Here is a 22,639-nt window from a genome sequence, read left to right as displayed (position 1 = left end):
TTAATGTTGTTGCATTGTCTTTATTTTATAATAAAATTGCAAAGAAAGTTTACAGAACGAAATACTGTGCTTTGAAGGTATGGTTTAATGATGCACATGCATATACGGTCCCTGCTCTAGAGTGCAGGTTGTCAAGGCTTCAGCCAGTACATTCCACTCTGGATCCGATTGTAATCTGGCAGTTGTTCAATTGGTCCTGAAACATATAACCATTCCCAGGATGTACTGTTATGTTACTTCCTCTTGCTTGTAGGTTATTGAATTCCACAAAACTTGCCATTAACAGATTCATAGGTGTTACTTTTGCCTTTACATACAATGCACACAGCACATAAATTCAAATACAGTTAAGAGGTATATTTACAAGTGAAACCAAAAATCTTACCCTTTGTTGTAAATTAAAAATAATCCCAAAAACAATTTTCTGGAGCTAAACAAGTGTGAATTAAAATGGAAGCTGACATACCTACAGCTGCAATGGCAGGGGGTTTATTGTAGATGTACTTTGTACAAACATCCTTAATGGTTTGTGCATTAATGGCCTGCAAGAAGAAAAAGCTTAAGGCAACTGTAACAAGCACATTAACTTAAAACTGTTTCTAAATATTTACTACATCTGAGTCCCACAGTTATTGCTTTTATCTCCTTACAACATGCTGCCCGTGACAAACTTCAGTTTCTCACCACCCTTACTTACATCAATCCTAGCTTCTAGTTCATGGAGAGGAATCCTGCGGCTGTAGCAAAGCATCTGTCTGCCGATGTCTTCACAAATGGGTGTGGAGCCTGATAAAGATAGGGCCTAATCAGGTAAGGGGTGTGCCAAAGGTAGATTTAACTTTTAGTTCATGCCTTCTGGTTCAGAATTATAACTCACCATCCAAATGCAGAAGCATGTTTGTCTTGAGGAGGTTCTTGGCCCTTGCAACCTCATTCTCAGTGACAGTGGTGCACAGAGACATCCTAAATTGGAAGGCAAAAATTCTTAAATGAATTGAACCCAGTTCTGCAGCAGCTGTGTCACAGCTAGGCTTCTACCGCTGTAGTCTGATATGTCACTTTCACAGGCAGTGTATAGAAGTGGAGTGGAAGAATGCAGCAGTCAGCTCACCATTCCTGCTGGGTAAAATGCAGCATGTCGCTGATGGTGGCTGGCTCGCACACCATGTAGAGCCCCCACAAGCCTGTGTCTGTATAGCATGTATTGAAGGATTGGAAACTGTGGCATAAGTTGCCCTGGCAAGCCATTTGTGCCAACTTGCTGGAGAGGTTCTAAAAGCAAATGATATGACAGGATCAGTATGATATGGACATTTTAGGAAGAAAGGAAGAAAAAAAAAAAAAAAAAAAAAAAAAACAAACAGATTTTGAAGCCTATGGTTAAAACAAATCCTTACCACGCCTCCCCCATACGACCGGTCCCAGTTTCCAATGAGTGTGTTGGCCACCATGAGGGGGATGGTGTCCGGGTGTGACCAGCCCACGGCCTCAACTGCTACAGCAATATGTGCCAAGGGCATCTTGTCATCACGCACACGGATCTACAAAGCCATTAGGATGTTAGTGGGTATGCCATTTACATTAGCTAATGTTACATGTTGTCAAGGTGAACACTGTACAGAAATTCCACAAACAGCACGCTTACTTCGCTGCCAGTGAACTTGCATGGCGGAAGAGCCGGGGCCTCGCCTTTGAACCTAGCAGGCAGCTTCCCAAAGTGGTATCTCGCCAACTCTATGAGCTCGTCATGGGAAACTCCTGGGCAAAATGGAGGGGGGGGGGGCTTCGGCATTTAAAAACATATGTGCGATTGCACTTACATTAGCAAACATGAGGCCAGGCACTCACCTCCAGCAGCTGCCAGCACAATTCTGGGGCCTTTGTAGTGTAACGTGATGTATTCCACAAGATCAGCCCTGTTTATAGTTCTGTGCCAAAAACACAAAGAAGGTAAAGTGAACCACTGTGGGTTAAACCACGCTGTTAGGACAAAAGCGTCACGGGGCTACATACTTGATGTTTTCGGTGGGCCCTAGGATAGTTCTGCCAAGCGCAGTTTCCTGGTACGCCGTGGCATGGAGGTAGTCGAAGACCACTTCTTGCAGGTTGGTCTCCACTTCCTGCATCTCCCTGAGGATGACACCTCGCTCACGTTCAATCTCTGCCTCCCCCAGGGTGCTGTTCTGAATGATGTCAGCGAGGATCTCCACAGCTGAGAGCAGAGAAGCAGTATGACGGCTTAAGTTAGGCGCTGGGTGTTGGGGCAAAGATCACAGCGCGGTTCAACTGAATTTACAAAAGCAGTACCTCTGGGGAGATCCTTAGAAAAGGCCTTAGCATAGTAGACAGTCTGCTCTCGCGAAGTGTATGCGTTCAGGTGAGCTCCCATGTTCTCGATCTCCAGCTCCAGGTCGAGCTGAGAACGCTTCCTTGTGCCCTGACAGACAAGAATTCATGGCATAAAACCACAAGATGACAACAACCAGAAATGCACTTGACATGATGCAATGGGATTTATGCTACTGGATGTTCCACGGTTCCAGGGCAGAGTACAAGTCTTTTTGTGACATGCACCTTAAAGGCCATATGTTCCAGAAAATGAGCTGTGCCATTATTCCTTTCGTTTTCATACCGACTTCCTGCATCGATCCACAGGCCAACCTACAAGAAGAACACAGTTTGTGGTAAAAAGCAGCCCAAACAACGGACCAAACACAGACCATCTCAGGAAATGGACAAGCTGGCTATAGAGCCATACAGTTTGTGCGTGTGTGTGTGTGTGTGTGTGCGCGCATGCGCTGCGATCACTCACTGTGCACGTGGGTAGACCCGAGTCTTCGGACGCCACCCGGAGCCCATTCTCCAGCGTGGTCACCTTCGTTTCAGGAACATTTAACACCACCTGTGCGGCAGCCTGTGTTGCTCTGTGTCTGGGCGCAGTAAGGGGCTGCAAATAACCAGACAGAGATCCTCCATCACATCCAGAGACACGACTCCAATGAATGAATAAATGAGGACAACAGCCAGCTTTACTCTGGGAACCCCTGGGTTATATAACTTAAGTAACGTGATTAAGATTAGAACGAAAGCTCATGCTGTCGAAGTTATTAAACCAATGGTGAGCGTTTCAGGTTTTTTGAGAGACGACGCCGGATACTCACTCACTGCTTCAGCATGACAAACAATTTTTTTTACTAATCCTTGAGGTAGTCAACAAATCATCATGTCGCTTCGCACGTACAAACAAGTTTTTGCTCTCATGACGATTAACCACCCGCCCTTACCCCGGGAAAGGTGTGCGTCTTCAATAAACCACCCCTGACCAGCTGTCTTCCCGCACGACACAGGTAGCGCAGGGACGCCGCCATGTTGTTTACTCATAGAACACCCTCGAAGGAGCGCATGCGCAAACTCGTAGCTGACCTCAAACATCCGGCCCCGCCCAATTGCAAGAAACCCCGCCCCGCCTATCTTTCTCAGTTTAGCCCCGCCCACTTGACGTCACACGCTTGGACTCGCTGTGCAGACGGTGAAATTGTGCAGAACCGCGTTGATGCGCGTGTTCTGCGCCGACTGTCTGGTTCTTTGCGCCGATCGCAGTGAAATCAGCACAAACCCCCCGGGTTGCGTTTATGCGCTTTCAACGTCACAGCAAGGTAAGCTGCCAAACCAGTCGTTTATGTAACTGACACCCCTCCGCTTTACTTCAAAGTTGAACTGTACTAGTTTATTAACGAATGGATATTTGTGACTTTCCGTGGCGAACAGTAACATGCGGGTGTTGATGCTGCCTTGTGTTCGCGATCTTTGCACTCTGAACGAACGCGTGGCTGAGTAAAGGTGTGTTTTACTTTCTTTGATCAGCAATTTGAGTTTTATGACACTCTGATATGTCCTTTCTTCTTGTGGACTATGAGCTGTGTTGATGAGCTGGATAGTTAATTATTCTTTTTCCTGCATCTTCGTTGCTGGAATCCCAGCAGCAGGCAGCTGTCAAGTTACCTGTCACGTAAGGCTCGTGTGAACACACACCGCCTCCACACTTCGTGTGTCTCTTTGCCGTCGTTAAGCCACAGTTCGATGTGCCACCGCTGCATTTTGTCCGTTGTGTTTTCGATCAGGTGTTCAGTCCACCAAAAAGTATATCGTTACCCAGTATCATCAGCTGCTCCTGATCAGGAAAGCATGATAATGTCCCTTCTCTCTTACCCCACACCCATCTACGCTCTACCCTCACTATGCCTGACCCCACACCCATCTACGCTCTACCCTCACTATGCCTGACCCCACACCCATCTACGCTCTACCCTCACTATGCCTGACCCCACACCCATCTACGCTCTACCCTCACTATGCCTGACCCCACACCCATCTACGCTCTACCCTCACTATGCCTGACCCCACACCCATCTATGCTCTACCTTCACTGTCACAGACCCCACACCCATCTACACTCTACCCTCACTGTCACAGACCCCACACCCATCTACACTCTACCCTCGCTGTCACAGACCCCACACCCATATAAGCTCTACCCTCACTGTCCCCGACCCCACACTCATCTACACACTACCTTCACTGTCACAGACCCCACACCCATCTATGCTCTATCCTCACTGTCCCCGACCCCACACCCACACACACATTGTTTGAAACTGCTTGTCCCAAATGGGGTTGTGGCGAACCGGAGTCTAACCCGGCAACACAGGGCACAGGGCCAAAGGGGGAGGGGACACACCCAGGACGGGACGCCAGTCCGTCGGAAGGCACCCCAAGCAGGACTCAAACCCCAGACCCACCAGAGAGCAGGACCGTGGTCCAACCCACTGCGCCACCGCACCCCCTGCAACCCCACACCCATCTACGCTCTACCCTCACTGTCACAGACCCCACACCCATCTACACCCTACCCTCACTATCCCATGGTATCCTATTGTGTTCCAGTAGTTTTGGGTGCCCCGGCCTTTGATTTACAGCAGCAGTATTTTTGCCGCTTTGTACCCTGGTAATCACGTAACGTTTACCTTGAAGGTGAGACTCAGTCAGAGAGCACCCATGAATAAAGTATTTTGCTGTGATACCTGTGTAAAATCACTCCCTGTATAATTGCAAAAGAAAAACAAAATACTGGAAGTTTTTATTCTTTTTTTTTGTTTTAGCCCAAAAATAATATTTAGTAAAAGATTCAATCAGGGGTATAGCAACTTGTCAGGTATTAAGGAACCAAAAATATTAGCAATAGTACTAAACTGAGTTGTGAATTAATACTGGGCATGACAAAGTAAGGGTTGCTTGACCATTGCGAGGAATGTTATGTTCCCCCTCATCGTGCTTTTTATTTCAGTGGCTTTCTGGATCATCTTTTTTCTGATGGCTTTCTTGGATCGCTTATTTATCTGCTAGTTCAACTCGATCCGATGAAGACCTGGTGTCGCTCTAATGGCGTAAATGGATTATTAATCATTGCTTTGCTATACATTGGAAATGTATTAATTTTACCCTTGGGTATTTTAAATGAATAATGTTTTCAGTTAATTTTTCAACTTTCTAAGCTAAATATATTCCTGCAGGGTGTAAAAATCGTGAATAAAGTGCCTCCTTTGTGCCTACGTATAAAGTCCAAAATATATTTTAACCTCATCCAACTAGTTAAGAGCATTGCAAGCTAAATACGTATCTGCGCTTTAGTGATAAGGTTTCTTCGCATTTGTCGTACTAGTTATTAACTTTGCCAAGCAATATTGCCGCTCGTAATTTTGCAGATGTACTAGCGCTGTGTGGAAAAGTCAAATTGGATTTTACACCGAGGCTTCAAAGACTCTGAGATTCCCAAATTGGAGGCATATGAGATTAAGTAAAAACAATGCATTTGTGTTTTTTTTCCATGGCAGCCTTCCACAATTTCCTTATGGCACTGTTATTTATTCTGTCTACTCCCTCCTGCACAGCCAGATAAGGGCCGGCGCTTAAAATATGTATATCCACTGTTGAGATGATAATAAGGTTCCGAACGGAGATGCTTATTAGTCCATTATGTGGTATGCTTACTGATATCAGGGCATCTTGTTTGTTTCAGATTGTAAATAGTTGTTTTGTTATCCTTGCCTTTTATGTGGGTGTTGCGATGCTGACTTCCAGTGTTGGATAATCAACATTATAATGATTTGCCCATTTATATTGCAAGGTGTACATGCTGAGCAACTCAACTACTTTGATCGATGAAGCTGTAGCAGGAGGAAGAACTTTAACCAGGAGCATTAAGATTGTAAAGTAATGGCCCGAAAGTGGATCCCTAAGGCAGCAGTTGTGGCGTCCGTGTATCTTTTAATTTCTGTGGAAGGAAACATCCCGAGTACTTACTAGATGTATGGTTATAGAAATTTTCTTGGGTATTTTTAATGGTGGCGTTCAGGTTTGCCCCTTTATGTGATCTCTCATAGTTATGAAGGAGGCCAGTATTTTTTTTGGAAAAGTCTCGCAGCCATTATTTAAATGAAAGGCTCTGATTTGATGTGGACTGGGACAGATGACTCCTTTGTATTCATTATCCTGTGGATCTCGGTGGGGTGTACATTTGTTGTGCAAATGAACGCGTACAAAAGCAGTTGTGCCCTTCGATTCGTAGCGCCCCTGCGTCTCGCCCACGGACGTCTTCTCGTTTAACCGTGGGGCCCCGATGGAGAAAAACAAGAGTACACGTTCATTTGCTCTCACGATACCTTCCGTGACGTGCTCGTTTTGCATATCTCGCAAATGTTACCTCTCGAATTTATGTGATGTTCCGCGCAGTAGTCCTCGTCACCCCTGCTGCATTTGCGCTGCCCTCTGCCTTGTCCTGACACGCCGATCAGCTGGCTGTGCACCGAAGTCCTTGGCATCTCCCCTCGCCCTGAAATAGAGGTGCTCCCTTTGAAGAGGAGATTTCAGACCTCGTGGTGTGTGGGTGTATCGTCATAGCAACAGCACATAACCTGAGATTTGTATCTCCTTGCTTTGTTGAAGAAAATCATTATGTTCTTTAAGTGCCAAACCAGGTGTAGATCCTTAGGTGACCTGCCTGCTTCCACAGGTGTTTCTGTGTTTATATATGCATATTATTATTAGTATTTAAGTAAAACATAGTTCTTTTTCAGGGATAAATGGGTTGTTTGCGTTACATAACATGGCATGTTTTGTCAGTACAGTAATAAATCTGCTGTTTCAGGTGACGTCTGCTGCGGTAACCCTCCAGTAAAACAGCACAGCTGTCCTTGCTGGTGTGGTCCAGGGCTCTAGAGCACACAGAGAGCCCATGGAGGACAAGGTAGGGCAGGCAACCAGCCTGCAGGCGGATGGAGGCGCGGAGGCTGGGGCGAAGCCCAGGGATGGCCCCGAGGAGGGACCCAGGAAATGCAGCTCCTCTCGCTCCTCACGCAAGAGCTTCCGCTTAGATCACCGGCTAGAGGAGGACGTCACGAGATCCAGGAGGAACCTGCACGGGCGCTTCGTCAACCCATGGCCCACGTGGACAACGCCCTCTTTCTGTGCATTCCTCAAGTTCCTGATGTTGGAGAAGAACAACAGTAAAGTCCCCAGCTCTAAAGAGGTTACTGTCACACGTTGTGCTCGACACTCTCGAACCACAAGACGCTTGTATGGGTAAAGTTTGTGTTAATGCTTTCGCTTGAGTTAACAGACAGGCGTGCGGGTGGTGCTCAATTCACGACGGGGTTCCATTCCAACGTCCCTGTCGTAAGTCAACTGTCATTAGTCAAAGATCCCTTTATATTCTATGAGCTCTATGGAAATGAAAAACAATTAACATGTGTGAATGCTACACTGTATAAAAGGGCTTCGTTATGTATTTTTCCACTATTTCCTCACGTTATTCGTATTAATACTAATATACACTAATAATATAGATAGGGTACAGTATTATAATTACAGTTTCATGCTGCTCTTTTAATTTACTTGAATGATTTTTTTTTTTTTTTTCCCATTTTTTTCCCTTTCTGCACCACCAGGATACCCATGCTTTGCCTTGCTGGCCATTTAAAAAAGTAAATTGAATAGAATCACAAATGAAACGTTTTTGTAAACGAAACGCAGTCGCTGATAGATGCCCTGGCTGAGTCAATAAGAGGCATGGATCCTTGTAGCGTTGCGGCCAGCTGATGGTATCGCACAACAGATTGAGTGATCATCGTTAGATGTTACGACCAAAGGTCGGGACCGGACAATAAAATAATCCAGTTAATGGGACAGCCGTCATAGGTACGGATCGCTGTAAGCCGGGGAATACTTGTATGCTGTCCCGCAGACGTTATTTACCGCACTGGGTGGTGTATTAGTGCCAGGGAAAACACTAGTTATTCATGTGAACAACAGTTTGCCATCTGTGGTCTGCCTGCTGTTCAGGTGTTGGACCAGGAGCTGCCGGTTCTGGAGCCTTATTTCATCCAAAAACCCCAGGAGGTGGGACAGACCGGCACTGGGCTCAGGGTGACTTGGCTGGGCCATGCTTCCGTGCTGGTAGAAATGGACGACCTGGTGGTGCTGACCGACCCGGTGTTCAGCCAGCGGGCGTCGCCGGTGCAGTTTGCAGGACCCAAGCGGTTCCGGGGTCCACCGTGCTCCGTGGCCCAGCTGCCAAAAGTGCACGCTGTGCTCATCAGCCACACGCACTACGACCACCTGGACGCCAAGTCGGTGACTGCCCTAAACGTGCGCTTCGGCGGTGAGCTGCGCTGGTTTGTGCCGCTGGGCCTCCTGGACTGGATGCAGCGTTTCGGCTGCGAGAACGTCATCGAGCTGGACTGGTGGGAGGAGAACTGCGTCCCGGGCCACGACGAGGTCACCTTCGTCTTCACGCCCTGCCAGCACTGGTGCAAGCGCACGCCACTGGACGACAACCGAGTGCTGTGGGGTAGTTGGGCTGTCTTGGGCCCCAGCAACCGCTTCTTCTTCGCCGGAGACACCGGCTACTGCGCCGCCTTCCAGGAGATCGGCAAGCGCTTCGGGCCCTTCGACCTGGCTGCGGTGCCTATCGGAGCGTATCTTCCCAGGTGCATCATGGCATCACGGTGAATGGGAGAGGGAGTCAGAAATAGAGCGTGGGCAGGTGACTCAATGGCTCGCTTCCGGTCTTCTTTCAGGGACTTTTTGAAGCCCCAGCACGTGGACCCAGAGGAGGCTGTGCAGATCCACCTGGATGTTCGGGCCAGGCGTTCGATCGGAATCCACTGGGGCACTTTTGCTTTGGCTCATGAGGTAGGCGTAGCACAACTGACAGAAACACGCTTTTAGAAATGTCAGGCTGGCGTGAAATGTGCTGACATGAACAAACAAGTCTCCAGTGTTTCACGGGTGGGGCGTTGCCTGTGGCGCTGCTTTTGCTCCGAAGGCAATTCATTATGACGTGTTATTTAGCAGGAGTCGCGGTATTACATTCATAATTATGTTCTGTCTTTCGACTGGTAGCAGCAAATGGCTTGCGAGATTAATGCTTTCTGAAAATGTTAGGCGTTCATAATGACAGCGATCAGATTTATCCACTGGAGACGAACGTAAAAAAAAATTTCTCAAGTACGTAATGAATGGACTGCCGGATCCTGCCGTTAAGATGCCGTTTAGGGGAAGAAAATGAGCAATGTCGTCCGTATCAAGGATGTCAGTTTTTCTCACAAGACAAAAAAAAAGGCAGTATTTTTACAGCGCAGATTGTCGCAGCTTTATCATTTAAGTAAGAGGGCATCTGCAGTTATTAGGCATTGTTCGTCGGAACACAAAGGTGCAATTGTTCGGCATGTGTAGTGGCACAAAAACAGTTTGTTAACAGGCACCAGCTTTTCCTCCTTCTCGTTTTAAAGGGGTGAATTCAGGGTCTTTCAGATATCCAGGCATAACAATGCCGGCCATCTGTGAAGGCGCGAGGAGCAGATTCTTCCCGCTGCCAACTGAAATCAGTCTCCTACTGACCTCTGGGTACTACCAGCGATGCATCTGCATCGGAAACAATGCACGTTTGTCCGATTCCTCAGTTGGAAAATGAGGTGGCTTGCCGTCAGTTACTGATGCTTTTCCGTTTGGCCTTGTGTCGGGTGGAATTCATCATCTGTAAAATGGAACCGGGAGGTCAGAAAGACAATTGTTTCGGTCAAGGCCCTAAGCGCGAATGAGTATGGTGGGGATTTCGGTAAATTCCTAAAAACATTAGTGAGATGCAAACTTTGAAGGAACGTTTTAGAAAGCAGTATGGTCCCAAAATGGAGTGTTTTTAATGTTTGGTGAGTGTGACATAAAATCGGAATGGGGTGATTATTGAGGCTTTGATGAGTAGCACGAGACCACACATCCCCCTGGTGTCGTGCTCTGTTCTGATCGTGGTATCCAGTCCATAAAAAGTAGCACCTCCACAGCTGAATCGCTGCATGTTTCCTCTTAGTGCCGGAAAAGACATGAAATAATGGGAGCTTATGTGATCGCAGGGGGCGCGGCGGCACGGCGGGTTTGACCGGGTCCTGCTCTCCGGTGGGTCTGGGGTTCGAGTCCGGCTCGGGGTGCCTTGCGACGGACTGGTGTCCTGTCCAGGGTGTGTCCCCTCCCCCTTTGGCCCTGTGTTGCCGGGTTAGACTCCGGTTCGCCACGACCCCGTTTGGGACAAGCGGTTTCAAACAATGTGTGTGTGTGATCGCACTTGGGACAGACTCCTGGGGCCTGTAGGCGCTTCAGTTCGGTTTTGTTTGACCGCCGAAAACAGTCCCCAGGCGTTGCCTGGCAGTGGGCTTTAGAGGATCCTGTTTGCCATTTCTGAGCACAGGTGCAGTAATCTGTGTAGGCGGCACAAATGCATTCTGCTGGGGCTCTTCCAGAGCCCCCATTTCAGTGTCCCTGCAGCCAAGCGGGTGGACGAATGTATTCCGATGCAGATGTCACCCCCTCTTTTTGTTTACAGTACTACTTGGAACCTCCTGTGAAACTCAGAGAGGCTGCAGAAAGGAGCGGATTGAAGGAGGACGACTTCTTTGTTCTAAATCATGGAGAATCGAGACTTCTGAACTCAGAAGATGAGGATGTGTTTGAGGGTTCGGACTAGGAAGTTTTTTTTTTTTTTTTTTTACATTTCCACATTTTTGGAGCGGAATGTTTTATATACCAGATTTTTGCTGTATAATGTGTTTTTGATTTCTAAGCTCTATTCAACGTACCGTACAGAAGCGTAGTAAATGGGCTTTAAGCCTGAGCATTCCTGTTAGCAATGGCAATACATTGTTCATCTGGTAACTCCGTGCTTTTCAACAGTGCAGCTTTGCATATGGTATTACACCAGTTGCCTTTGTGGGCTTTGACCTTTCAGCACTCTGATCAGGTTAGCTTAAACGTTATACCCCCGATATCCTTCCTCTATTAAAACTATAATACCCACGTGCATATCTACATCTGTGCTCTATAAGTCACAGCTGAGCTTCTCATTATCCCGAATCAAATATCTTCCTAACAAGCATGAGTTTTACCAGGCACCGCTTAACCTTTAAGAGCTTCGGGTTTTATTCATTAGTACTGTTTAATTATGCAGCAGTTCAAAAATATGGCTTTTGTGCAGAAGTGCTAACATGTTTGGTCTTGACGCTGGCTACCTTGGTAGGGCCTGACTTTGAATATTCATTGAGCGTGCAATACATTGAAGTTTAATAATGTTCCAGAATGTAACTGCACAGTACCTTGGTTTGTACATGCACAAGAGATGTGAGAAACTATTCTTAAATCTCTCACATTGCCGTAAGCCTTATGAGAGCACAGCTGAATGCAGTTAACCAGTGAAAAATCCAAGGACCGTACACCCTTTTACACTTTACTGTGCATTTAATTTTTCTTATGATTGGTTTATAAAATAAATGCACTTGAATACCAAATAATTTTCTTTTTTTTTTTTTTTTTTTTTAACTTTTTCTTACTAACACACCATGAGCTGCCTTTATCACTGAGAAAATTCAGTTTAGTAACTCTAGTGAGCCATGCATGGTTAAAGGAGTGCAAAAACAGCTAAATATTCAAATTAAATACTTTGACATTTACTCAGACACACTGGTTCAAGAACAAACTAGCCCAGTGCCCTAATGAAAAATGATTAAAAACATCCTCATGCAAAGAAGCACAGACAACAGTAATACTAGTAAATTATTTGAATAAAATAAATATGCTTTTATTTCAAAGTAGTTAGAAGTCCACGGGAATACAATGCCAACATGGCACATATTAGTTGTCTTGGCATCTCCAATCTAAGTAAAGAAAGCCTGAGAGCACAACTGGACTGTCAAAGACAAAACTTCCAAGACAGGACATCTCTGCTGAGAAGAATAGACCAGGGCTGCACCTCTCGGAAACTAGCTTGTCCTGTTATACATCACAAACACCTAGGTGCATCAGGGCAGATGGTGGAAGGCCCTGTGGTTCTCTGACACATTCACCACATCTCACAGATGGGCAGCAGGTTTGAGGTTCATTCCTGTGGACATACGTGTGTGACAGTCTCCGGAAAGGAGACACAACGAAAGACACATCCACTCAGCACCTTCTTTCTAAATGCAAGTGTAGGTGGTAAGGCATGGCATGGTAGGGGGAGTTTGGGCACAGCTGGGGTCCTAGGTGAGCAGGCGAGCCACCTGAGCCTTGACCTCCACATCAGGGTGTGACAGCAGTGCTGGGAGCCGGTGGCGGAGCTCTGAGTTCTCGGCCAGCAGCACACGGTACACGGAGTCTCTGCCATGGCAAGATGGGCCCCCTATGGGCGCCGCAGTAAGGAACGAGTCCTGCCAGGTTTTCAGGTTCCCGACAAAGGTGAGCAGCCGCAGGAGCACCTCGAGATGCGTGCGTCCATCAAACAGCAGGACCAGTGATGCCGGAGCCTGAAAAAAACAGCGAGACAGGATCACAGCCTGCCAAGCACAATGTTATTATATCAAACAGCTGTGTACTGAGCTCACAAGTCTGATAGCAAGGGCTTAGGGAGAGAACAGCTTGAGAAATGTTCCAGGGTAGGACTCATGTCTATATTTAGGCCACATAAAGACTGGCGTACTCTGCGGGCTGAGCTATAAATGATAATTAGCAAGCTTTTCCCAGATAGGCTGAGCTATGAGGGATGTGAAGATTGCGTGTCTGTTTTCAATAATAAGAAGCCCTGATGGTTCTCAGTCCTGCACAGCTTTATGTCTATTTGCAGAGAAGTGGTGGCGTCTGTTTAGAGTACATATCTAATACTTCATTTGGAACATATGGGGCTGCTGTGCTGTTGAACACAAGAGATTTTACCTGGGCTTGCACAATGTCCTCCATCATTTCTGGATTGGCAGATAAATTCACCAGCACTTTTAAAACCTGAATCTGAGAGGAAAAAAAAGAAAAAAAAAAAAATACAATTATTGCCCTGTATCTCCAAATGCAGTCAAAGACATTCCCGTTAATGCACTGTACAGCTTTGAAAAAAAAAATGTTACTTTAAGTCAACATGAGCATATTTGCATCATATCCAAATGTGACATTTCTCCTATCTGTAGAGACATTTACATTTATTCATTTAACTGATACTTTTCTCCAAAGCGACCTACAATTATCACAAGCTTACAATTACTTACCCATGTATACGGCTGGGTAATTATACTGGAGCAATTGAGGGTAAGTACCTTGCTCAAGGCTACTACAGCCAGAGATTGAACCTGCAACTTTTAGATCCAAAGGCAGCAGCTCTAACCACTATGCTACCAGCTGTCCTCAACAACTGCAGAATTGGCCCATGCTCAGGTACAAGTTGTAAATTCATTCAAGCAACAACACCTGGAACACTACTGAAAACCAGTAGATATGACAGCATAACACATGTAAAAGTGGGGAAAAAAAATACCTGCAAGGTTTCATTGCTCACAACCAGAAGTGACAGAAAGAGAGTTATCGAGTTCCTCAGTAGATGCTGATGGTTATTTGTCACAGACATATTGGTGAGCAGCCTCAGAGAGGCCAGCTGAAGGTCAGAATTCACCGGAGACATTTCTATTAACTCCAAAACTTGGGGCACATAGACCTGCGGGAAAGATGATCATTACGTTCATTAATTAACCGCAATCCCCTGGAATTCCGATGTTGAGTCTAAGGGATGTGATGACTTAAGGGTCCTACCTTAAGCTGCTCCTGATTCCTGACATTCATGCTCAGGTTGTTCAGCGCATTCAGGGCTTGCGCCCTCACTTCCGGCAGAGGGTCCGACAGCAAACCGGCAATGACAGGAAGGCCACCCAGCTCTCGAATAAGGTCCTATTAGAATTAATATAAAACGATGCGATTTACAGGTGTTTTCCAAATACACCGTCTCCTCATCTTACAAACACAGTTGGGACCAGACATCTGTCTGTAACTGGTGTTGTTCATAACTCAAAAATCACAAGTAAATCAATGAATAAAAGATTAATGACAGGTGTCAATTTGTCAGCAAGTCAGATTATTCCCTAAAACATTCAACATGGCCACAAATAAACACTGACACTATTTATTCGAATATATTTACTCGTTTCAATACACTTTCCATTCCTCTCCACAAACTGCTGTTGAGCAGGTCATCTCATTAACACGTGCGACCATCACCCAGCGCCGTGTTACTGATCGGGGCCAGGGACTCGCAGGAACCCACGACACGAGCTCTAAACACTCACTGTGCAAGCGAGTGGAATTAAGGCGGTCGCACGCTCATATATATTCTGTCTGGATGCGCTTCACTGACATGATGTCATTGTCAGCTGGGGGGAGTAACAAAATAAGGGCTGCGATTGGATTGGATCGATTGTTTCAGTCCCGCGCTGTTTTTCCACACACTCTGACTGACCTGGTTGTGGGAAAAGGCTGCGCAATTTCCCAGCGTCACCAGCACGTGGACCTTTTCCGCGGCGCCGCTCTGGAGCAGCGCGAGCAGCTTCTCCACGTGATGCGGCTCCATCGCACCACCTGGGAACGGCAGACAACGGCTTTTAACCCAACCTACAGCGACGGGTCTCAGCTAGAGCGGCTAGTAATACTTACTAGACCGGAGGGCGGCGGCCCGTCTGTCGCTGCCCCGGAGCAGAGGGATCCCGGACACTTTGGCCAGCAGCGTCCCCGGCTGCAGCGCGGGCCTCCTCTCAGCGCGGCTGCCCTCCTCGCGCGTGGAGCTCGTGCGCCCGCCACGCCCACAGTCACTCCGCACCCGGCTCACAAGTTTGTATATCCCGTAGGAAGCTCCAGCCCCCGCTAGGATCCCCAACAGCGCCTTCACATTGCAAAGCCTGGCCACAACACCGTCTTCCCCCATGCTGCAAACCAAAACGGACTCATGCACTGCTCGGTACAAAAATGACAAATCACTACAACATTAGTCTCACAAAAACACTGTGTTTACTCTCACGCAATCGCATGCAACAGCCGTCGGTATCCCCTTTCCTCACTTTATGCAGCTAACAGGCGGCTACGACGTTTTACGGCGTTGCGCGATAATGACATTCAGCGGGGTGGACGACTATGAGGTTGCACGGGGTTTCTTGCGCGCTCTTTGTTACGAGTGCATACCGTCGCCTACGCTGCAGCGCTGGGAACAGGACAACTGGCAGAAAGTCAGGCACAAAGTGCACTTCTGGGACCCTTTCCTTTCTACACACAGCAGAAGTGCCGCTTAATTTCGTATCGAGATGAACAGTAATACAGCTCTCATTTCTTGTATTTTTCCCTACATTCCCTTTAGTTTATAACATTATTTTTCTTTATTTTTCCCTCCTATTCGGAGTATCACCTTTTACACTTGATCGTCTGCTGAGACGTGGAAGGAACCACGAAACTACTTTGCAAGACACCATATAGTACGAACAGAGATTATAACAATCCTTAAGAACACAATGTGCACCGCAGTGTACACGAGCTCCACGTTCGCTTTAAAAACGTACAGACAGTTGTTAATGTGGCTCGTGAAAAATGTACGCAGTAATTACGTCACAAGTTCCGCGCGCCTTCTAAGCAGAATGTCCAAGTGCGCGCGAGCACTGGAGTGTCACTTAAAACAGCTGTTAAGCACGGCTATTATTGTACCAACAATAAACTAGCTATATAACGCGTTTTCAAGGCAATGAGTGACACTGTCCCATTTTTATGCCCTACCTAGACATGTCTAATCCTATAGGGTTCACATTTCTTGGGATTTTAAGCATCAAACTGACTAGTTCTTTGGGACAAAGTCACGTGACGAGCTACTTTGGGTCTTTCATTATGGGACAGCCATTAGTGCAGCAGTTAGGGGATAACAATGACCAAATAACCATCATAATGGTTCTTGCTTTGAATCCTGCTGTTACCCTTTTACCTTTTGAAGAATGCATTTACCATGAACTCCTCCAGTATGAATTCCATTTTTTTTTTAAAATTATTTTCATCAATCACTTGTGTAGCACTGGAGCATCCACCCCCCATCTGGACCTTGTTTTCAAACAAATGTTAGTTTGTCTTTACATATGTTCCTCCAGGATCGATGGCTCCAAACTGCCCTTGGGGGTATCTGTTTCAGTGAGTGTGTGTGCGTGATTACACTGTGGTGGACTGGTGCCTTGTGCACTATACTTCTGGGACATGCCCCAAACCACCAGGCCTTACACTGGACAAGAGGATGTCAATAATTACATTTATTTAGCAGGTGATTTTGTCCAAAGCAACTTCCAATGAACTCTATGTAGTGTTACTATCCCACACACCTTATTCACCAAGGTGATTTACACTGCTAGATACACTATTTACACTGGGTCACTCATCCATACATCAGTGGAACACAATCTCTCTGTCACTCACACACTATGGGTGAATATGAACAGAATGTCTTTGGACTGCGGGAGGAAACCAGAGCACCCAGAGGAAACCCACACAGATATGGGGAGAACATGCAAACTCCACACAGACTGAGGGGGGCTCAAACCCACAGCCTCTCACACCACCCAGGTGCTGTGAGACAGCAGCGCTACTCGCTGTACCACCATGATTCACTCAATAGTAAGTCAGTAATTATGCCTAACAGACTGTGGTCATTTATTTCTTTTCTGTTTGTTTGATTAGTCAGATGTTATTGGCATCACGAGTTTTAATTTATTGATGTAGATATTTTTATGTAGTTAAAACTGATTATTTAAGCTACTAACATTGCTTGTGGTTCGGAGTATTAAAAGACTTCTTTTGAGTTTCTTTTAAAACCAGATATTTTTTCTCTAGTAAACTTATGGACAAATACTTTTACTAGAATACTGATTTTGACTACCCGGTAGCATACATGACATGATAGTAACACATGTGAAGACATTGGCCGTAAACAGTTACATTGTGTGACACTAGATGGCAGAATTTTATAAAATTTTGTATGGTACATTTGTCGCTTAGTACAGTAATTACTGTACTTAAGGTTGTAGTAGAGTGTATTTATATGGATACAGACTGCATGTTGAATTACAAATAAAGCATTATTTATAATAACATTACCGTTGATGTTCAACACATACAATTATGAAAATGTTGTAATTGTACTTTAGCAAATCAAAATTATTGGCATGAATGTTTTTTTAGTAGGAGGTGTTAATTGTTAAGGGGGTGCGGTGGCGCAGTGGGTTGGACCGCAGTCCTGCTCTCCGGTGGGTCTGGGGTTCAAGTCCCGCTTGGGGTGCCTTGCGGCGGACTGGCGTCCCGTCCTGGGTGTGTCCCCTTCCTCCTCCGGCCTTACGCCCTGTGTTGCCGGGTAGGCTCCGGTTCCCCGTGACCCCGTAAGGGACAAGCGGTTCTGAAAATGTGTGTGTGTGTGTGTTAATTGTTCTTACTTGAAACATAAGAAATGTTTTAAGACTATGCTGTCACAATGATACATGGGTTTTGGTCATTAAATTTATTTTAAATAAATCTACAGTACACTGTATATTGGAATAAACATTGTAAAAGTCATACTTCTGGGGAATACTTTCATTACATATTTTCCCACATGCTTGGTTCTGAAACACCAAAACCTAGATATGCACTATGCTTTTAAAAATCTCAAACACTTAGGGCCAGTTTTCCAGAGAAACTGTTTTCATTCTATCTAAACAAATTATTCCTTTAACTGAACTAATTTGGCAGCGCCAGGGTCATTAGTTGTGGCGGGAGGAGGGGGTGGGCTATAAAACCTGCAGAAACTGTGAACCTCCAGGATCAGGAGTGATGATTTGGAGTACATTGTGTATGCGGTAAACCAGGATTTGCGGTAATACTGTAAATTATAAGCATTTCTCAATTCTGTCTATTGAGTCAGAGGGGATGAGCTCATCAGTAATTATGCCTGTCTACACTAGTTGGCTAAAAACATCTTTGAATTTCAGCTAGCTTCGACCAAATCCAGTGAAACAAAAGACCACCAGTGGAAATGGAATACGTTACTACAATACTGAGAAAGTTTCTGTAGTGTCCGAACAAAAAATCTTTCATAGTCATCCTGTTATGTTTATATGTATGTACCATGTTGCTGCAGCTGCCATATGGAACCGTTCAGTGTGGCGTTCTGTCAACTTTAAATTATTTGAGCCTCAGAAGAAATGGCCCATTGAAACCCTGGGATTAACTGATACAACAGGGCAGAACATTATCCTACAGACACTACAGACACCGGTTCTTCAAAAGGACATTAACACCAAGAGATGAGAAGTTTCCCGCTCCTGTCCTTGGGTCTCCTGTTATTGAATACATTTTAAAATCCTCTTTCATCCTTTCATAAGAAGCACTTTCAAGCTAGAGAACAGTCTCATCTTCCAGTTGAGATGAGTTCCACTGAAAGGCTCAATGGCATCGATATGGGTAAGTGCAGGACGTAACTGTGGACTGCACATCCGCAGGGTATAGGGCAACATTCAGACTAGAATCTGAGCTACGGTGGCTCTTCCAGCAGACAGGATGTGCACACGTCCTCTACTAGAGTCAACATAGTGGACTCTTCATCCTCTCACTTCAATGGCCCCCTAGTGGATGCCATGAGTCCATTCCATTCCATTGTCTGCAACGGCTTGTCCCAAGTGGAGTTGCGGTGAGCCAGAGCCTTACCCAGCAACACAGGGTGCAAGGCTGAGGGGGAGGGTACACACCCAGGACGGGATGCCAGTCCATTGCAATGCCATGAGTCTCTGTCCTCTAATTTCTGGTTGGGATCCAGGCTGGACGTAGAGGTGTTTAAACATGATACAGAAAGCACAGAGTGAGCACTGGCTACTTTACATCGTGCTCAATAGGTGATGATGTAAGATTCTCCTACTAGTTACAACTTCAACATGAAAGACTGCAGTTGAAGTAACATTTGTAGAAGGCATTGGAAGTAAGTGAAGGCAGTAAAAACTTGACTCTTGCAGTGGAAATGAAGGTGTTCTGAAGTATTACTTGGCAGAGGAGAGGCCACACAACTAAGGTCTCTTCAGCAGCTCCATATATCAGCCCTGTATGTGAAACAAGGTAAATAATTCCCAAGGAAAGTACACTCATACATCATGTATACTCCTCTTGTATGCCCTCTAAGGTATGGCTGTCCTCAAACAGCTACATGTTCAGTTTCATCCTTTACTCAACAAAGTCAGAAGTGCGATGGCTCATGTAAACACACTTGCTGCGATTAAGCAGTTTCAGACATTGCATTTCAGCTGTTCTGGAGTCCATTGTGAGAGTTGGCACTCTTGCTCTGTTACCTGTGTTGGGAATCTTTCATTGCATGATGGAGTAATGGTAAAAATTCCCAGGAATAACGTGTGGAGGGAGATTAAAGTACCTTCAGCGCTTTGTGCCGGCTTTGAACGTGATTTATTCCTGGGCTCTCCAATGTTCTCTTGGGCCATGAAACAATGTGTGACGTGACATTAGTGTGTGCTGGTTGGACCTTTTTAAAAACATCCCGTGTTGGATCTGACGTATATATGATCAGGGAACATTGGGCGTGTTTACTGATGATGGCACCAGCTGCCACTGGCCGTGCTTCCAAACCAAACACTTTCCAACGTATGATTAAAGATCCCATTTCCAGTTTTAAGGTAGTTTTCTTGTACAGTTTTTCTGAATGTTTACGTTACAGCTTTTGTAAAACCATCTCTGAATCACAGTTCTTTATAGTTTTGGTACTAAGCACAGGATTTTTAAAGGATGGGTTTTAATGGTTGCTGTTATGTAGGAATTCCGTGTATGTCCAGTTTGGACCCTTGTATAAGGCGGTCTGCAGGAAGGTGGCTTGGAGGGATGTTTTATGAAGAACTGGGTGGAGAAGAACTGAGAACAAAACCACTTAATTCCCACTTCTGTGGCCAAGCAACACTTCTAGACAGACTGCCAGCAATTGCATTAATGTTTCTGAATTTCATGTAATCAGTGGTTTAGGGCTGTTCCAGCTGAACCATATATGAGAATTACTGTATGTGCCCATGCAAACAATTAAGATTTATTACTAGCTGCTGAAAGGGATGTTGACATTATAAGATACAAATTGTGATCATAAAATTATTATTATTATAGCTTAACTGGCAAACACCAAAACTGAACTTGCTAGTGTTGGGCGTATCAGTTGTGAATGTGTACATTTTTGATGATATTCAATACTGCATTGATTCAGTCTGTCACTTTTCTCAGCATCCATTTCACTGGATTCTGTTAAATGTAAATTGTTGGTAGAAAGGTGGTATGGAGCCCATCCCTCTCTAAGCAGGCATCCTGCCTGTACCCCTGAACGGTGTTGGCAAGACCCAGAACGCTCTGGCAGCTCCTTCTGGGTTCTATTCCTGGACAAGTTAATACAATAAATATCTGTCCTGAACTCTCCATGCCTATTTTTGGGTAAGAGTGTAGGGTCTCTTGATTTTCCTAAATGGAAAAAAATGTTTATGAACCTTTTTAAATTGCCTATTATGTAAATATTATTCTGGGAAGCAACATTAGAAAGAGAGGAAGCTTGCTATTATCATTGTCTCACTTTGTGGAGTTTTGGTTGTAATTAATCTAATTTGACAGCCTAAGTAATTAACTCAGAAAGCATAAATTGAGATTTATTGATGTGAGTGCATTTTTCTTTTTACTATTACATGTAGGAAGATTTATGATACTAGAGTGAGTACTTACTTTGGGAGCCAGTGTTAAAGAGTACATTTCTCAAATGAATGTAAGCACCATGGTTACCTTAGTTACTATACTTCCCACTGTTACTTTTACAACACTGCCTGCAATCTGAGGGGGGAGGATCATTCGTTTGTGGGGGTGTGGTCTAAAAAGTTGTATCTGTTCATTTTGTTTACAGCTCAGAAGTTTAGTTTTTGCTATGGATGAAGAATGGAAACGATTACTGTTGGCATAAAAGACTAACGAAATAGATGAGCTGTAGTCCAAGGGCAAGAAAGGCAGCGTGTAAATCTACAAGACAAGAAGACATTTATAATATTAGTTATGCTTTCACTTCATGTTTAAACGGTATTTACCAGCATTTAACTAAGGCATTTCCACATGGAGGGGAGTACAAACAAATGTTTGTGCTTTTTTTTTTGTCTGAACTTCATGGCACAGATGTCTAGGTTTTTTCTCTTGTTTGCTGTAGGTCATACTTAGTTTTAATGATTTGATGTGTCCAAAAGCTCTACTTGACTGCTGCGATGTGAGCGCATTGCTTGGTTTCTCCTAAGAAACTGTAGAGTCTATAAGAAGAACTGTGAAGTCTTAGTTTGGATCGGAACATCGGCATCCAAAGTGACCTAATGCCTGTGCAGCTCCCAGTTGAATGTTTGAATCAGCACTGATGGTGCCCATTTAGATTAGCCACCGTGATGGTATGCTGAAGTTGTTTATATATAAATTAACTGCTGCAGTCCCACCCTGTTAACTTTAGGTTATTTTTAGGGAAATATTATAGTTCACTTTGATGCCAGATCTTTCTGGCACCAGAGATATAGACTTCCAGTATGGAAAGTCAGACAGTTAAAGGAGGTCTTTCCCACAATTAAACAGCCCCCATCTCAACTGGTTAAGATGTAAAGATTCTTACCCTGAGACAAGGGTTTCAAATAATTATCTACTTAACAGATACAGGGATATTATTGCAGTAAAGAGGAGGGTTTGGTACGAATTCTCAGGAATTTTCATCAACCCATAGCAGAGAGTTGTTGCTGTTGTGTCAGGTCCCCATGGTGATGACGTTACCACCCATGACCCACAGCAGATCAGATGGGCTGATGAGGGCATCATATAACCTGAACACTTGAATCATCATGTTTATTATATCTGTATCGGGTGAGTCCAGTGACTATTTAAGGATATGTGATTTAGGATGTACTTGAGCCACACTGAAAACCCAGAGGCGACCCATGCCTGTTTTACAGCACATAAAAAAGATGGGTTCTAGAGGATTTTGAGAAACATGACAGACTTTTACTTTAAAAAAAAAAAGGAAATAGTACATATAATCACATCAATAGTTCAAAAAATCACTTTTCATACAAATTTTCCTCATCTTAAAATAGTAAAACAAGTCATTTTCCTCTGTGTTTCATTATGTGGAGAAAAAAGGTTTATCATCTGATACAGACTGAATGGGAATGTTTTACAAATAAAAAGAAGCGTTCAAAGTAACCCTTTT

General features: G+C 45.0%; 3 protein-coding genes across 7 annotated transcripts; 1 reads left to right on the top strand and 2 right to left on the bottom strand.

Moving 5' to 3' along the window:
* Window positions 1-52: 52 nt before the first annotated feature.
* On the bottom strand, window positions 53-3,382 carry pmpcb (peptidase, mitochondrial processing subunit beta). The gene is made up of 13 exons (XM_018747033.1): window positions 3,285-3,382; window positions 2,813-2,947; window positions 2,575-2,661; window positions 2,308-2,437; window positions 2,014-2,212; window positions 1,849-1,928; window positions 1,646-1,758; window positions 1,398-1,541; window positions 1,112-1,272; window positions 878-963; window positions 698-786; window positions 467-542; window positions 53-196 (listed from the first exon to the last, which is right to left on the bottom strand). The coding sequence occupies exons 1-13, from the start codon at window positions 3,366-3,368 to the stop codon at window positions 132-134; spliced, it is 1,449 nt and encodes a 482-aa protein (XP_018602549.1). The 5' UTR covers window positions 3,369-3,382; the 3' UTR covers window positions 53-131.
* A 139-nt stretch (window positions 3,383-3,521) lies between these two features.
* On the top strand, window positions 3,522-11,861 carry LOC108931347 (N-acyl-phosphatidylethanolamine-hydrolyzing phospholipase D-like). The gene is made up of 5 exons (XM_018747070.2): window positions 3,522-3,656; window positions 7,205-7,585; window positions 8,398-9,044; window positions 9,135-9,249; window positions 10,934-11,861. Exons 2-5 carry the CDS (start codon window positions 7,292-7,294, stop codon window positions 11,072-11,074), a joined length of 1,197 nt encoding a protein of 398 aa, XP_018602586.2. The 5' UTR covers window positions 3,522-3,656; window positions 7,205-7,291; the 3' UTR covers window positions 11,075-11,861.
* A 302-nt stretch (window positions 11,862-12,163) lies between these two features.
* armc10 (armadillo repeat containing 10) lies at window positions 12,164-15,885 on the bottom strand. Of its 5 annotated transcripts, none has more exons than XM_018747252.2 (7): window positions 15,788-15,862; window positions 15,046-15,339; window positions 14,852-14,970; window positions 14,152-14,286; window positions 13,880-14,056; window positions 13,291-13,362; window positions 12,164-12,884 (listed from the first exon to the last, which is right to left on the bottom strand). In XM_018747252.2, the coding sequence occupies exons 1-7, from the start codon at window positions 15,849-15,851 to the stop codon at window positions 12,621-12,623; spliced, it is 1,125 nt and encodes a 374-aa protein (XP_018602768.2). In that variant the 5' UTR covers window positions 15,852-15,862; the 3' UTR covers window positions 12,164-12,620. The 5 variants fall into 5 exon arrangements, with proteins under 5 accessions (XP_018602768.2, XP_029105578.1, XP_029105575.1 ...); XM_029249745.1 differs by having other exon boundaries at window positions 12,564-12,884; window positions 15,046-15,314; window positions 15,788-15,885; XM_029249742.1 differs by lacking the exon at window positions 15,788-15,862 and adding an exon at window positions 15,401-15,607 and having other exon boundaries at window positions 12,564-12,884; window positions 15,046-15,314.
* Between the last annotated feature and the right edge of the window lie 6,754 nt (window positions 15,886-22,639).

This window comes from Scleropages formosus, chromosome 2 (genome assembly GCF_900964775.1).
Source record: "Scleropages formosus chromosome 2, fSclFor1.1, whole genome shotgun sequence".
Taxonomy (NCBI): domain Eukaryota; kingdom Metazoa; phylum Chordata; class Actinopteri; order Osteoglossiformes; family Osteoglossidae; genus Scleropages; species Scleropages formosus.
Note: the sequence above shows the minus strand (reverse complement) of the source record. Positions and strands in the feature narration are given on the sequence as shown.